Here is a 15,393-nt window from a genome sequence, read left to right on the forward strand (position 1 = left end):
CCAGTCATAAACTGCATATTACAAATCATTGGAGGAAAGAAAACAATACATTTGGCATGCAAAACCCGCGGCAGGTGGGCACCTGGCGTCCGCGCCAACCACCTCGCACAGACGTCTCTTCCCCGCGACTTCAGTGAAGTGGGGCAGAGGGGCTAACGCCTACAGGGACATGCTAACGCACACATGATTACGGCTAGGTGGGCGAAATCCTTGGAGACCCTAGGGGTGGCCCCCACCCCTCAGGATACATCCCTAGGCCACTCAGGTGGTGGCGCCTTGACCTTAAAGCTGGGTGTACCCAGTTCCAGCTGTGTCCCCCCCCTTTGTTTTCCAAATTCATGATTACATGACTGCCCAGCAGGGCTCCCAGCCCAGCTTCTGCTCCCCAAAGTAGCTCACGGAACCCACAGACCACCCAGACCCACCTGAGGAAGGAGCAAGGTGGCATCTTCCTGGAGCACCTGTGTGTGCCCCTGGGCAGTGGGGCCTGCCCTCTCCACGGCCAGGGCCTGGCGTGCAACCCTATTTCAGCAAGTCCTCACCCCAATTCTAAGAACTTTGATATCCCACCCCACCCCCCAACACAAACGGAGGCTAAGACCTGTTAGGAGTCCAGGTATTGAATCACCACATCTGCTCCCTGGCTCCCCTGGTAACCTGTCGCACTAGGCAGGGCAGAAGGGGAACGAACCCCCTGGAAGCTTAAACTGCAAAGAGGCTCTACTCTCTTCTGCTCTCAGCGCCCCAAAAAGCCTCTCAGATGCTTGTTTGCACCTCTAGACCTTGCTTTGGTGACTTTCCCCTCTGTAGGATGGGGGTTACAGCAGCCCCTGCATCTGGGAATATCAGATCACCAAGGGCCCAGCACTGGAGTGTGAAAGGTTTGAAATGCAGCATTTTGTTTCATCGCCATTGGCCCCTTCCTGCCTGGGATGAGCCTTTGACCCTCATCAAAACCAAAAACCAAACCAGGAGAGGGAGACATTGTATGTGTGGGGTGTCCCACTAGGACCACCAGGACGGTGCTGGCTGCTGCCACCTGGCTCAGTAATAGCATAGCTAAGACTCAAGCTGCACTTTCTGAAGTGAGTTTGCCATTGGAAGTGGGGGGTCAGTCTGACCCACCAACACAGCCCCCTGGGGAGACTGTGTGGGAGTCAGCATGGGGTACCCCAAAGTGGGCCCCCACCCATCTCTGTACTGACCCATGTAAAAAAATAAATATCCGTTAAAAAAATAACTTCTGTGTATCTCGGTGGGGAGGGGTGTAAACGGTGAGCTAACATGGGGGTGTGGGAGAGGGGGCACCCCCCTGGATATCCAGCCACGGTGACACTGAGCTGTGTGAATTTGGGGCGCTTGGAGAGGCAGGTTCTGGGCCCCGATGCAAGGCACGGTGGGAAAACAGGGAGTGCTGTGCTCCCCAACAGCCAGGCTTTTCTTTCCTCCCTGGAGGTAGCCACTGCTGTGGGAGATATGGGGGTGCCATGGCGCAGTGCTTCTGGGCAACTCTCACATGTCCATCCTGTGCCAGACCCGGTGCCCTGTCCTTGCTGAAACTTCTAGAAGGTGGAAAGAGACATGGAAGTTTGTCTCAGGGTACCCAGATACCACGGACAAGGCCAGGAATTCCCAAGGGGTCTGAAACCTTGTTTCTGACTCCAGTAGGCTGAGCCACCAAAATGCAATGGGGTGAGGTGTGCCCCCCCCCCCACTGTGAACGCCCCCGGCTCTGGAGAACCTGGATTTGAGTTTGGTTTTTAAAAAGCTTAAAAAAGAAGCTACTAAGGACCCTAACCCTCGCTTGTTTGCTCTGTCCATCTCAGGGCCTTGGAGCTGCCCCCATCCCACCCATCACTACCCACCGTCCCCTTTTAGCTTCAGGTGTCAAGCCTCTCACAAAACAGGGCACCAGACACCAGAGAGCGAATCTCGGCCGTGGTGATGGATGCAGGGTGCAGGAATCCGCCCAGGAAGAATGATCCAGAGACCCACCCCCACATCTGGCAGTTTGCTTAAAAATTCTCTAGAAATGAATCGGGGTCCAGAGGCGCCAACGGTAGAGAAACAGTCGTGGGCGGCTCTGGAGGCTGGGCGCAGGGGCGCCAGTTTACATCACACGGCAGCCTCGAGAGGTGGTCCTGGGGTCCCCCTGCAAGAAAGGAAAAAGAGGGCAGTAAGGAGTTAGGCAGGCAGCAGACAGCACCATCCTGCCCTTGGCCTGCTCCACCCCAGAGATCGGATCTGATGTCTGCCCCATCCACAGCTAGCATGGCGGGTGAGCGGGGTGCGCCCCAGGGCAGCGCCTAGCCTCTACCTGCTGGTGGAAGAGGTCCTCCTCCCCAAACTCGGCTCCCTCCTCTTCTTCCTCCCCGTTCTCAGCCTCGGGCATCACTGCTGAACTCTGCTTCACTGTGCGCAGGGCCACTTCCTGTGTGGGGACACAAGTCACGGAGCTGCCCAGGGTCAGGCTTTCCTGATCCTCCCGCTCCCCACAGCTGCCCCATCACACACCTCCCCGTCAGCATTGACCAGGACAGTCCGGAAGCTCTCGCCTGTACCCCAGCTGTTCTGGCTCTTCCACACCAAAGTGGACGGGGGGCTGTGGGTCACCCCCGCACCAGCTGCCCAAACCTGGGGAACACAGAAGGAGCACCCTGTCAATCCCAGCTGCAGGAGGAGTGTGTGGCCCACAGCGGCAAACCAGGTAGGGATCGAGAACCCCCCAAAAGGCTCAGGTAACAGTCATGACCACCAGACCTCTCACCAACCCACGGCAGCTGAGGTATGGGGTCCTTGCAAGGCACCTGGACACCCAATGGGGCAGCACAGGCACTTGGCAAGTTGCTGATGTGAGCATGGGAGTCAAGCTGACAAAGCTGGGTCTGAACTCTGGTAGGCCGCCACCCGTCCCCGACTCACCGTGACGGTCTGGCCGGCCCGCAGGACGTACTTGGGGGTGAACTTGTAGGCGATCTCCTCGCCTGCTGCCCCCTGCCGCCGGATCCTCCAGTTGCCCAGCGATTGGTCCTGATCCGAGCTGTTCTTGAGCCGCACAAAGCGGCCATCCAAGTCGAGCTCATCGATGCTGATGCTGCCAGTCGCCGAGGCCTGCTGGGCCACCTGAAAGCTGGTGTGGCTGGCGCTGCTGCTGCTGGTGGTCAAACTGGGGCCTCCGGAACCCACCGCAGTCTCAGTCTCCACTTCCAGCCGCTTCCGTTTGCCCCGGCCCCCGCGCCCTGTGGCCACCGAGCCACTGCTGCTGGAGGTGGCTCGCGAGATGGTGACCCGCGACGACGGGCTCGGGGACAGTTTCAGCCTGCGGGTGGGACAGGGGGTCGTTGGGGGTGATTGATGGGTCCAGACTGGCAGGGCGCCCAGCCGAGGGCCCTGCTCCCGTGCTTGCCCACCTCTCCTCCTCGCCCTCCAGGAGCTTGCGGTAAGCATTGATCTCCATGTCCAAGGCCAGCTTCACGTCCAGCAGCTCCTGGTACTCAGCTAGCTGCTTCTGCATCATGTCGCGCATCTCCATCATCTCCAGCTCCTTGGCGTCCAGCATTTTCCGGAACTTGTCTCGCTCGCTAGCCATGGCCGCCTCCAGCTCACGGATCCGCTCCTCAAAGGCACTAGCCTGGCAGGAGGCGCAGCAGGGTTATGGGACTATCCCCCTGGTCCAGGGCCCCCCCAACCCAGGCAGCGGAGATCACCTGCTTCTGCACGCTGGAGAGCTGGTAGCCGAGCGACTCGAGCCGCATACGCGCTTCCTTCAGCTCCTCTCGGGCCGCGCTGGCCGCCTTGTCGTTCTGGTCGGAACTCAGCTTGGCTTGTTCCAGCTGGGGGGACACATGGCAGAGAGGAGCCACCAGAGGGTCAAGTGGAGGCAGAGCTGAGAAGGGCGGGGCCACGGTAGGGGGAGGGTTCTGCAGGGTTAGAGGGCAAAGTGGCTGGGGCGGGGCCAGGCAGGAGGGTGGTCAGAAGGCGGGGCCAGACCAACAAGAGGGTGGCAGGGCAGATAGGGCAGGGCAATGGGGTGCCAGCAGCACCTTGGCCTGGTAGGTCTGCTCCAGCTCCTGCCGGTACAGCCTCACTTGCTCCTCGTGCTGGCCCCGCAACTCCTCCAGGGCCTGCGCCACCTTGAAGTCATACTCCTGCTGCCGGCTGCTGTCCACCTCCACCATGCGCCGCTCATGACGCCGACGTGTCTCTCGCACCTCCTGGAGGACACAAACCACGAGCCCCGTGAGCAGGAGGGTATGGGGGACACACAAGGGGAGGGGCAGCACAGACCCGGGTGTGAAGCTGGGCCCTTCACTGTGCAGTCAGCTCTGGGGGCACCCGAGTACAGACCTGTGAGGCACTGTGAGTAAGCTCGCTGTCACCAAAGTGGACACAGGGATTCCCTCCACCATGGACTGTGGCCACCAAACCCCATCGAATTCCATCCTGACCTTCACTGTGTACCCACACCCTGGCTGAGAGGTGGTCCCAGAAGGGGTCCCATAGCTCTTCGGGAGTCCTGCTGGGATCTAAATGAAGTCTCACCCCCTCCAAGGTATCTGCAGGCTCTTTCCAGAGATGGGCTGGGGTTTCCCTTAACTGGCCCTCTTACTCCACTACCATGGCCCCAGTTTCTTCGGAGAGCCTCTGTGTAGGTGATGGGTTCTTCAGGGGTCCACTAGGGTCCCTCCTAGTGCTAAGTCCATCAATAGATCTGGGTTCCCTCATGAATCAGATAGCAGGGGTCCCTCATGAAAACAGGGTGTTTCATAGGTCTGGGGTCCCTCACATATTGAGATTTCCTCCTAGTTTTGGGGTCCCTCACGAGCTTGTTTAGGATTTCGGGTTCCCTCACAGGGGCAGACAGACTCTCTGTGCTCTTTGTGGTCTCCATCCAGGCCACCTTGATGCCCCAGCCCCTTGAAGGCAGCAGGAAGCCACTCCTTAGCAGCATGCCCGCCCCAGGGTTGCTGAGCACTGGGTTACCAAGCACTAGTTGCATTCCGAACCCTGAGGGCATAATGCTGCCCCACAGCCACGCCCAGAGCCTGGGCCAGAGGCTGAAAATGGGTCGGGGTGGAAGGGCTGAGCAGGGACAGCCAGCCATGGAGATTGAAGCTGGGGCTGTGAATGGAAAAAGGAGGTTGTTCCAAACCAGGTAGGACCCTGCACAAGGGCAACCAGGGTTCAGTCCCTAGCATCCCATATGGTGCCCTGAGCACCACTGGATGTGACTGTGCAGTGACGTGACTGACTCTGTGGCTGGACTGTCTGGGGCCGCATTCTGAGAGCCACAAAGAGGCTCCAGGATGTCACAGATGAAAACTGTCCCGGACTCCCCAAATCTAGGCTCTAAGGAGTCCCCAAGAAAGGGAAGAGACAGACAGAAAGGGTTTCCTCCAGGAGCTCAGACCCAGATGTGCCTATCCCACCCCATTCCGGCCCCCACTGGCCTCCTCGAAGACGCTGCGGCGGAAGTCCAGCTCCTCCTGCAGGCTCTGGCAGCGGTTCTCCAGGTCCACGCGCATCAGCGTCTCCTTCTCCAGCTGCTGCTTAGCCACGGCGTGGCCGTCCTCCGCCTGAGGAAGCAGAGCAGACCGTGACAGCTGAAACCCGCAATCAGGGCTGGGGTGCCCGGTCGCGCCCGCCCACTTATCTCATGCCCACCTACCCAGTCCACAACAAGTCCACTTAGCCTGCGCCCCACCCCAAAACCACCCACCTTGGCCAGCTGAGCTCGCAGCTCAGCCACTTCGCTCTCCAGGCTGCGCTTGTCGCTGAGTGCAGCGGCCAGCTCGGCCTCGCTGCGGTGAAACAGGGTCTCCAGGTCTTTCACGCGGCCCTGCGCCACCGTCAGTTCACCCTCCCGCTTCTTGGAGCTGAAAGGCAGAGGTTCGGGATAAGTGGGCGCCCCCTCCCACAGTCCCACTTGGCAAAGACACATCAGAAGTAGGGCCCCCTCCGCTGAGAACTTGAGCGCTGGGAAGTCGGCTCCAGGCCTGAAATATTTACGAGGGATCAGCCCAGCTCGCAGGCTCCAGGGTGGGGGGAGCTCCCTCAACCCCTAGACCGAGCAGGTTACACACAACCCACACATACATATTGGGGAGAACCACCCCACCAGAGCAAAAGCACAGCAGAGAGCCCTTGCTTTGCCAGCAGCCAACCCAGATTCGATCTCCAGCACCCCATATAGTTCCCCAAGCACTGCCAGGCGTGATCCCTAAGTGCCAAGTCAGGAGTCAGCCCTGTCTGGCACTGCCAGGTGTGGCCCCTCAAAATAAACTGAAGTGGGGAGTACCACCCTCCCCGCAAAAGAGCTGACAGCAGAGCTGGGCCATTCTAGGGGGGTGTCCTGGGCACAAAGAGCAGCACCCCTGCCCCCATCTCCCCAACATCATCTGGTATCCCCTGGGTCATCACTAAGATACACTCAGCACCCATCTGGGAGGCAGAGCTCAGGCCCCCCCAGCACCCCCAAAGTCTGGCTGTCCTGCCAAGACTGAGGGAGGGTCACAGGCCTGCAGGGGCCAGCTGGCAGAACAAGGGCCACACCAGGGCTCCAGCCATGGAACATTCTAGAAATGGCCCGACTCAGCAGGGAAGACGAGATGTAGAGTCCCCGGGGCTGGAGCAGGGGGGGCAGGGATGTGGGACAGGCACTTTGCTGCATGCAGTAGCTGGGGGGCTCATGCGGGGCCGCCCCTTACTTTTTGCTGGCCTCATCCAGCTCGGCTCTCAGCTTGCCCACGTCAATCTGCAGCCGGGCACGCTCCCGGGCCGTCTCGTCCAGCACCCGGCGGGCATCTGCCAGCTCCGCCTCGTACAGACTCTTGATGCCGCTCACCTGGGCATGGGACAGCAGGGGACACGGCGTGACAGGGCTGCTCAAGGTGTTGTGGGCCGGGAACACAATTTTTGGAGCATCCCCTCCTGGTACACATGGGCATCTCAGATATTCGGAGCCCCCAAAGATCTGGGAGACCCCACAGACAGGGAGGAGCCAAAGGCCCAGGAAGAAGGAATTTCTAGGCTAGAGCAAGAGTACATCAGGGAGAGCATTGGCCTTGCATGTGACCAACACTGGTTCAATCCCCAACACCCCATATGGTACCCAGAGCCTGCCAGGAGAAACCCCGAGCACCACCGGGTAAGACCCTGAAATAGAACAAAAGTCTGAGGATCTTTAATTCTGAGGCCAGTCTTGCCTGCACCCAACCCAGGTTGAGTCCCTGAACCAAAATTTTGATCTGCAAGTCGTACCCCTGAGCACAGTCATATGCCCTGAATACCAGCTGGATGGGGCTCCAAAACCAAACATAGTGAAAGTAATTTTTTTTATTGGAACCATCCCTGAAAGTACAGGATTCCATAGAAAGAAGATCCAAGGGCAAAGCCAATGGTATTTAAGCCATCTTTCCTGGGGCCAGAGTGGTGGTGCAGCAGTAGGGCCTTGCAAGCGGCTAACCTAGGACCGAGGTTCGATCCCCAGCATCCCATATGGTCCCCCGAGCCAGGAGCAATTTCTGAGCACATAGCCAGGAGTAAACCCCTGAGCATCACAGAATGTGGCCCCAAAACCAAAATAAATAAATAAATAAATAAATAAATAAATAAATAAATAAATAAATAAATAAATAAAAAGTAAACTATCTTTCCTGGCCCAAGCCTTGCTTCTGCAATACCAAAAAAAAAAAAAATAATAATAAATAACAAAATAGTGGGCAAGGCTCAGCAGAGCTCACTCCTGGCAGGGCTGGGGGTAACTTACGAGTGCTGGGATAGAACCAGAGTTGGGACTTCTGTAGGAAAATAGTACCTGAACCCTGAGGTCTGACCTCTCAGTCCCTGCTTCATTTGATGAGACTCACTGATTCCAGAATCCCTCAAGAAAACATCGGTAGGGGATTTTTTGCATGCAGCCAACCCAGGATAGACACAGGTTTGATCCCTGGCATCCCATATGGTCCCCTGAGCCTGCTAGGGGCGATTTCTGAACACAGAGCTCTGCTGGGTATGCCCCCTCAAAAAAAACTATTTTGCTTTCCACTCCTGTCTCAATAAAAGGCAGGTCCAAGAGGCCAGAGTGATAGTCCAGTGGGGAAGGCACTGGCCTTGTACGCACCAACTTGGATTCAATTCCTGGCATCGCATAGTGTCCCTCGAGCATCTCCGAGTGAGCCCAAAAAACAAAACCAAAAAACAAGCGGATCCAAAGAGTTAGTCCACACTCACGGCCAAACTCCGTTTGGTCTGATATTGCCTGTAAATTATCCCCTAGCACTGTTAATGTAGCTCCCCCAAAAACCAAAAAAGAGGCTGGAGAGACAAGACTGTGCAAGGGTCACACAGCTGATATGGGTTCAAACCCCATTATCACCTCAAATTCTGCCAGAAGCACGACCTGAGCACTGCTGGGTGTGGCCCAAAACAATAAAAGTCAAAAAACAAAAAAGGGTGAGGGAGAGGGCCCCAGAGTACATGCCTTTGGGGTGGGAGGCCCTGGATTCCCCCTTGGAGGGCACTGCCCTACCACCAGCCCTGGGCGTGCCCGGACAACCAGCACAAGAAAAACTGCAAACCCATAGGGGCAGGAGGGATAAGACAGAAGGAAGGCCTAGCACATGGACAACCCAGGCCTGATCTCTGGCATTCATACAGCCCGCTGAGCACTGTGGACAGAGGCCCTGAGGGAAAGGCTGGGGGCCCTGGATGGAAGTATGAATAGAGGCCCTGTGGGAACAGCTGGTCACTTCCTTCCCTCAAAGGAGAGAAAGCTGATGAAGGCCCCAGAGTTCTCCAGAGAAACAGGCTGTGATCTGTAACCTCACACATCCTCCTCTACCCAGCTGTGCCCCCACACTAGCCTCCCACCCACTTATGGGGAAAATAGTTTCCTCACTATTTTCTAGGCCCCGTGAGATTATTCCAACAGGTGTGTGCACACCCCTCAAATATGAGTACTGTATTTGCTGGCATATAAGACGACCCCCTAATTTTGCAGTTAATACATAGGTTTAGGCGTATATTCTCTGTATCAGACAGAACGTTCCTGTGCTGCAACTGTATGTACCACAGTGAGCCAATCACAACAAGCAAAGGTTCAAAGGTCCTACTGTAATAGACTTCCCCTCTGACTCTGTTCAATCTGAGCAGGCTTTTGACCGTGTAGATTTGGGTCCAGAACATTGTCTAATTTGCATGCATCAAAAGCCTGCTTGGATTGGCTGAATTAGGGCAGTCCGAGCAGCCCTGCAGTGATTGGTGCAGGATCGAGTTGGAAAATTCGCTTCGTGGCAATATCCAGACGAATTTCGTTTAGCGGCATATTGAAACATTTTTCGGGATATACTCGGCGCATAAGACGACCCCCGATTTTCAGTTAACTTTTTTTGTTTCGAAAGTCGTCTTATACACCAGAAAATAGGGTAATCGTTTGTAGATTTGTGTGGGGTTTTAGATGGGAGAGAGGGCTGTTAGTGTAAACTACACCCAGCAGCGCTCAGAGCTGATTCCTAGAGGGGCTCAGGGACCCAAGGGGTGCTGAGATCAAACCAGGGCAAGGCCTATGCCCAAAAGATGCTTTAATCCCTTGACTAGCTGTCAGGCTTTTATTTATTATTTTTTAGGCTTTTATTTTTACTTTGAATTGGGTCAGGGAGTCCACATCAGTGGTGGTCAGGGCTTACTCCTAGTCATTCCTGGCAGTGCTCAAGCGACCATGTGGCGTGCCAGGGTCAGCCAGCCAGGTGAGAGCAGCACAGGGGAGGCACTTGCCATGCACTTGGTGGCCCCAGGCTTAATCCCCAGAACCTCATAGGGTGCTCGAGCCCTGTCAGGAACGATCGATCCAGAGCACGAAATCTGTAGTCAGCCCTGAGCACCGTGGGGTATGATCCAAAAAAAAAAAAATCACAATAACCCAAACTCAAAGGCGAGCAGCCCCTTAACCTCTGTGCTATGGCTCCTGACCTTCTCCCATGATGGCTAAGGGTAACAAGAAAAGGAAAAGGAAAGGCCATTCAAGGGCCCCTCCCCATGACCATCCAGGGCCCGGACACCGGGGAGGCCTCCAAATACCAAGTAGGGATGGACAGCAATGAGAACCTTCTAGTCCCTCTCAGTGGGCCAGGTGAGCAGCAAACACTGTGCAGGGCACTCTGAGAGACTCACCCCCCCCACACACACACACAGGGAGCCCCTCAGCCAGCAGCTCCAGTACCCCTGGGCGGGGAGCCCCCAATGCCCCAATGAGAGGCCCTGATGAGAGAGAGCGGTGTGGGCAGGGAAGAGGGCATGGGGCCAGGGGTTCACTGTGTGAACAGATCCCTTCAAATAGTCAGGGGTGGCTCTTGACCTTGACTATTGGTGGGGTCCTCACTGGCGTTACTCCAGCAGAACTCAGCGGCCTCCCAGGCAACAAGTACGGAGGTCCTGGGAGCAGCTGCTTTAACCGAGAGCTGCCCCCCCCCCGGGGGGGGCCCTCAGAGGGCGGGAGTCTGGCACTCCCCCCTCGAAGAGGGAGTCTGCAGCCCCACTGTGCACACACCCAGTGCACCTTGAGTGGGACAGACCTGCCATGCCCACACTCCACACTCACACAAGACACACAGAATCACATGTAGTCACACAGTCACTCTCATATACATGTTCATACTATCACACACTCACACACCACGCTCAAATTTATACACAAACGACATACTCATGGAGAGGCCAGAGCACAGCACTTAGGGATTTGCCTTGCATGCGGTCGACCCAGGTTTGATCCCTGGCGTCCCATGATTCCCTAGGCTCACCAGAAGTGACCCCTGAGCACCGCCAAGTGTGCCCCCCCCAAACAAAAGAAAACAAAAAAACATCCATACACAGTTGCTCACACCCTCATATACATTCATACTAGCACACAATCACATTCATTCTTGCTCACAATCACACAATCACATTCTCATTCGTACATGCACTGTGGTACATTCATAGCCTATATATACACTCACATACATCCAGCAACGCTCAGGGGTTACTCCTAGCTCTATGCTTCGGAATCACTCCTGGTGGGCTTGGGGGGAATCCTATGGGATGCCGGGGATGGAACCCAGGTTGGTCTCCTGTGGGTGCCAACTCAGCTGTGTTATCCCTCAGACTCCCCCTGCCCCCTGATTCAAGCCCCAATTTAAGTGGGTGTCCCTGGCCTCAGCTTTCCCAAAGCTTACATCCAGGGACAGTTCCCATACATACCATCCACCCCTCACCCGGCGTCCCCACCCCATGCCCCAACTGGCAGGATCCAACAAAGGCTGCTGCAAGGTGCCAGGGGACATCGGAGACCACAGCCAGTCCAGGGACGACCCCCTCCATTCTCAGCAGCAGAGATTCTCTCTTCCCTTGCCCCTCTCCCCTCTCTGGCGGCCCCCAGAATTCCAAACACGAGTGATCAGCGTGGGGGGTGTGTGTGTGCTCCAGACATCTGGCGCTCCCTGGATGGGAGCCCAGTTCTCTCGCATCTCCAGCGGCGCCAGGATGCAGAGTGGCCTTGGGGGAACACTTTCCCCCTCTCCCCCTCTCCCCCTGAAACACCAATGTGCACCGTGTACCCCTCACCAGGGCTTCCAGACACGTCCCCCAGGCCCCCTCCAATCAAGATCTCCCAAGCCCCAGGCCCGACCCGACACCGGGGGTGGGTGGGTAGCAGAAAACTCGCTGCTGCGCCCCACTTGCTCGGAGACCCCCGTGGGGGGGCCCTGGGTGTGCAGACCACGCCCCTTGCTTTCACCCTAGGAGCCCTCCCTAGGACGCCCCAGGGGACCCGAAGTGGGCAGGCTAAGGTTGAGCAGGCAGGGGGTCCTCCAAAAGGGAGTGGCGGCGGGGGGTCGCGGGCCCCCCTGCGGTCCCCCCTCCGCCCACCTGCCCGCGCGCACGCGCACTCCCGGGAGCGCGCTCGCGCGCACGCGCACACCTACCTCGCGCGTGGTCACCTCCTCGCGCTCCGAGATCTTGACGAGCAGCCGGTCGTTCTCCAGCTCGAGCGCGCGGACGCGGTCGATGTAGTGCGCCAGGCGATCGTTGAGCTCGCGCAGCTCCTCCTTCTCCTGCAGCCGCGACAGGCGCGTGGGCGACAGCGGCGTGGCCGGCCCCGAGCGGCCGGGCAGCGGCGTGGCCATGGCGGCGGCTCGCGGCCTGCTGGGCTCCGAGCGGCGGCTGTCCGGGGGGCTCATTCAATCCGCGCCGCGGTAAAATGGCGCCGCCGCCGCCTCGGCCCGCCCCGCGCCGCCCGCGCGCGAGGCCTGACGGGAGGTGGAGTCCGCCGCCCCGCGCGCAGAGGCGTCTGGGAGTTGGAGTCCGCGGGGCAGGGCATGCCGGGAAATGTAGTCCGGCTTTTGCTCCCTAAGGTTCTCTTTCCCTGCTGTGGGGTGATGCGTTGCCTGCGCCTTAGGGTCTCAGGCCACACAGACACGCACACACACACCTTAGGATCTCAGGATCTCAGGCCTGCACACACACATACACACACACACACACAACACAACACAACACACACACACACACACACACACACACACATATCTCAGGCCTGTGGGTTCCATTCCAGGCACTACATACGATTCCCTGAGTGTCAGCTGGAGAGATCCCTGAGCACAGAGCTAGGAGTAGCCCCAGAGCACCACCGCTTATGACTCAAAACAAAACAAAACAAAACAACCACCTTGAGACCTGAGCACAGAAAGTAGGACTTTTTGCTTGGGTTCGATCCTCAGCATCCCATATGGTTCCCTGAGCCTGCCAACAGTAATTTCTGAGTTCAAACCCTAATGGCCATTGTGTGTGGTTCAAAAACAATGCAGTAAGTTATCCATGAGGTGAGATTTCTTGGTTGTTTCTACCCCTGGAACTGCCCAGGTGTCCTTTCTACCTGGAAAGTCCCTGCTTATTAAAGGGTGGGCAATAAATGGTATGTGGAGCAACCCATAACTATCTGTACAGAGCACCTGAGACTAGTTTTTTTCCTGTTGGGTAATCACACTGGGCTGTTCTCAGGGCAGACTCCTGGCTCTGTGCTCAGAGATCACTCCTGGTGAGACTGGGGGACCATATACAGTGCCTGGGATGGAGCCCTGGTCGGCCTTCTTCAAGGCAAGTGCCCTCCCCACCCTTCATCAGATGCTGTGGCTTCCCTGCTCCCTTAGAACCCAGAGAGCAGAGTTCCTGGGGGTCTTCCCAAAGTCATGGGGTGGGGAGACCACCTCCAACTCTATTTCAGGAATGCCCCCAGGATCAAAGGCCCAAGAGATGTACAGCGGGGAAGCTGCTGGCCTTGCAAGGATCCAAGTTCGATCCCTGGCACCTTAGAGCGTTCCCCTGAGCCCTGACAATAGTGACCCCTAATCACAGAGCCAGGCGTCAATCCTGAGCACAGAGGCAGGAGTTAGCCCTGAGCATTGCTGGGTGTGGCCCCAAAACCAAAAGGGGAAGGAAAAGGAGGATAGACAGTAAAATAAAGATGAATTCCACTATGAGAGGAGAGGACGCAAAGTGACTTGAGGGTGACATGGGTTCCCACCTCCTCTCTCACCCCCACTCTTATTTGCAGCCCCTCCCCATCAAAGCTCCCACTGACACCCCCCAGGCCAGAGGCAGGAGCTCAACCTTGGGGGGGGAACCTCCCCCACCCCCCACCCCATGGTGTCCCAACTGTTACTGATTTTTGCCTCGGCTGCACCCTCGCCCATATCCTTACAGAGCAGCAGAGTAATCTAGCCTCCTCCTAACAGAACACTCTCCTGCCTTGCGCCCAGCCGTCCTCACTTCCCGGAACCCCAGGACCAGGGACCGGGGCTGGACTTCAAGCCCCAGAAAGCCCCGCGTGGCCGGGGTGGTGCCCCAAGCTGCCGGGGAGGAGTCGCGGCTTTTGAATTTTGGCGCTGGGCTGGCGGGGCAGTGACAGCTGAGTGCATGACCCACCCCCGCTCCAGAAGCCCGGGGTAGCCTGGTCCTCCGGGCGCAGGCTGCTAGGGAAACTGAGGCACGGGAGCGCCATTCGGGACGCACACCCCTCTGTAGGGGTATTGCAAAGTGGGGATTCGAACCTGGGACGCCCTGAGTCCGGGCTGATGGAACTAACGGTCTGCTATGGGGAGAGTGGGTGGACGGATGCTGGGGGGGGTTCCCCCACCCAACCACTTACTGTCCCGCCCCACCGCCCCCGCTTGGCGCCCGAGTTTGGCGCCACAGTTTTTAAAAGTTTCCCTCCAACCATTCTTCTGGCTCCAAGCCCGGATCTCAAATCCGGACACTGAATTCCGGAGCGTGGATCCGGAGGATGGGGGCTGGGAGTCCAGGGAGGAGATATTGGGGGCTGGGAGGGCAGCTCCGACTTTGGGTCCTGAATCACAAGACTTGAGGTTCTGGGGTGTTTTTTGGGATTTGGGTTTGGCGACAGTTCTTGGCTCTGTACTCTAGGATCCTGCATGCCAGAGATGGAGCCAGCTGCACGCCATGCCATTGTCTCACTCGCTGTGTTTTGTGCTTTTGGTTTTTTACAAACTTTGAGATTCTGAAATCTAAATAGAGGGGCCTGAGATTGAGGGGCCTAGAGATGGGAATGGGGGTTTAGGCTTCAGAACCTGGAATTCTGGATGGAGGGGGGGGGGCTCTTTGATTTTGAAACCCAGACATCAGAATCTGGAGTTTCCACCTGGCATCTAAAATGAAAATTGAGGAGTACTTGGGGCCCCAGCGATAGCACAGCGGTAGGCGTTTGCCTTGCACGTGGACGACCTGGACAGACTCAGGTTAGATCCCCGGTATCCCTTATGGTGCCCTATGCCTGCCAGGAGCGATTTCTGAGCGCAGAGCCTAGAGTAACCCCTGAGCGTCATCGGGTGTGGCCCAAAAACAAACAAAAAAAAAAAAAAGAGAAAGAAGGAAGGAAGGAAGGAAGGAAGGAAGGAAGGAAGGAAGGAAGGAAGGAAGGAAGAATTCCTGAACACTGGGTGTAGCCGATAATTAAAAATACAAAACAAATAAACCAATAGAACATGGGGAAAAGAAAATACAGACAGGAATCCCAGCTGAGGTCTGCTTTTTATTGGAAACCCGTTGGGTCACACCCAGCAGTATTCAGTACTCCTGGCTCTGTGCTCAGGGATCACTCCTGGCCACTTCTTGGGGAGGTCCCTATGGGGTGCTGGTCCTGAATCCCTTATTTAATCTCAGGATTAAGTAGGATGCACACTGGGGAAGTCACTTGTCTTCACCCTGAGTACTGAGCCAGGAATAAACACTGAGCATAGCTAGTATAGCCCAAAACAAACTAGCAACAATAGCAAAAAGAAAAAAGAAAAGAAAAAAAAAGATAGTAATTAGAGAGTATGTTGCAATATACAAATGTATCAAATT

General features: G+C 56.7%; 1 protein-coding gene across 1 annotated transcript; it reads right to left on the bottom strand.

Annotated features, from left to right (window-relative positions):
* Window positions 1-736: 736 nt before the first annotated feature.
* LMNB2 (lamin B2) lies at window positions 737-12,212 on the bottom strand. The gene is made up of 11 exons (XM_049789486.1): window positions 11,958-12,212; window positions 6,708-6,844; window positions 5,720-5,876; window positions 5,451-5,576; window positions 4,044-4,214; window positions 3,708-3,833; window positions 3,411-3,631; window positions 2,923-3,319; window positions 2,515-2,634; window positions 2,318-2,431; window positions 737-2,152 (listed from the first exon to the last, which is right to left on the bottom strand). The coding sequence occupies exons 1-11, from the start codon at window positions 12,210-12,212 to the stop codon at window positions 2,111-2,113; spliced, it is 1,866 nt and encodes a 621-aa protein (XP_049645443.1). The 3' UTR covers window positions 737-2,110.
* Window positions 12,213-15,393: the final 3,181 nt, after the last annotated feature.

Source organism: Suncus etruscus, chromosome 15 (genome assembly GCF_024139225.1).
Source record: "Suncus etruscus isolate mSunEtr1 chromosome 15, mSunEtr1.pri.cur, whole genome shotgun sequence".
NCBI classification, from domain to species: Eukaryota; Metazoa; Chordata; class Mammalia; order Eulipotyphla; family Soricidae; genus Suncus; species Suncus etruscus.

Bases quoted from the DNA above. Each gene is read 5' to 3' on its own strand.
- LMNB2 (XM_049789486.1), bottom strand. From the start codon at position 12,212: ATGAGCCCCCCGGACAGCCGCCGCTCGGAGCCCAGCAGGCCGCGAGCC. The intron at 4,215-5,450 runs GCCAGTGGGGGC...TGTGTCCTCCAG, and splicing joins GCCGCAGCGTCTTCGAGGAG to GAGGTGCGAGAGACACGTCG. The intron at 3,834-4,043 runs GTGCTGCTGGCA...GTGTCCCCCCAG, and splicing joins AGCAGACCTACCAGGCCAAG to CTGGAACAAGCCAAGCTGAG.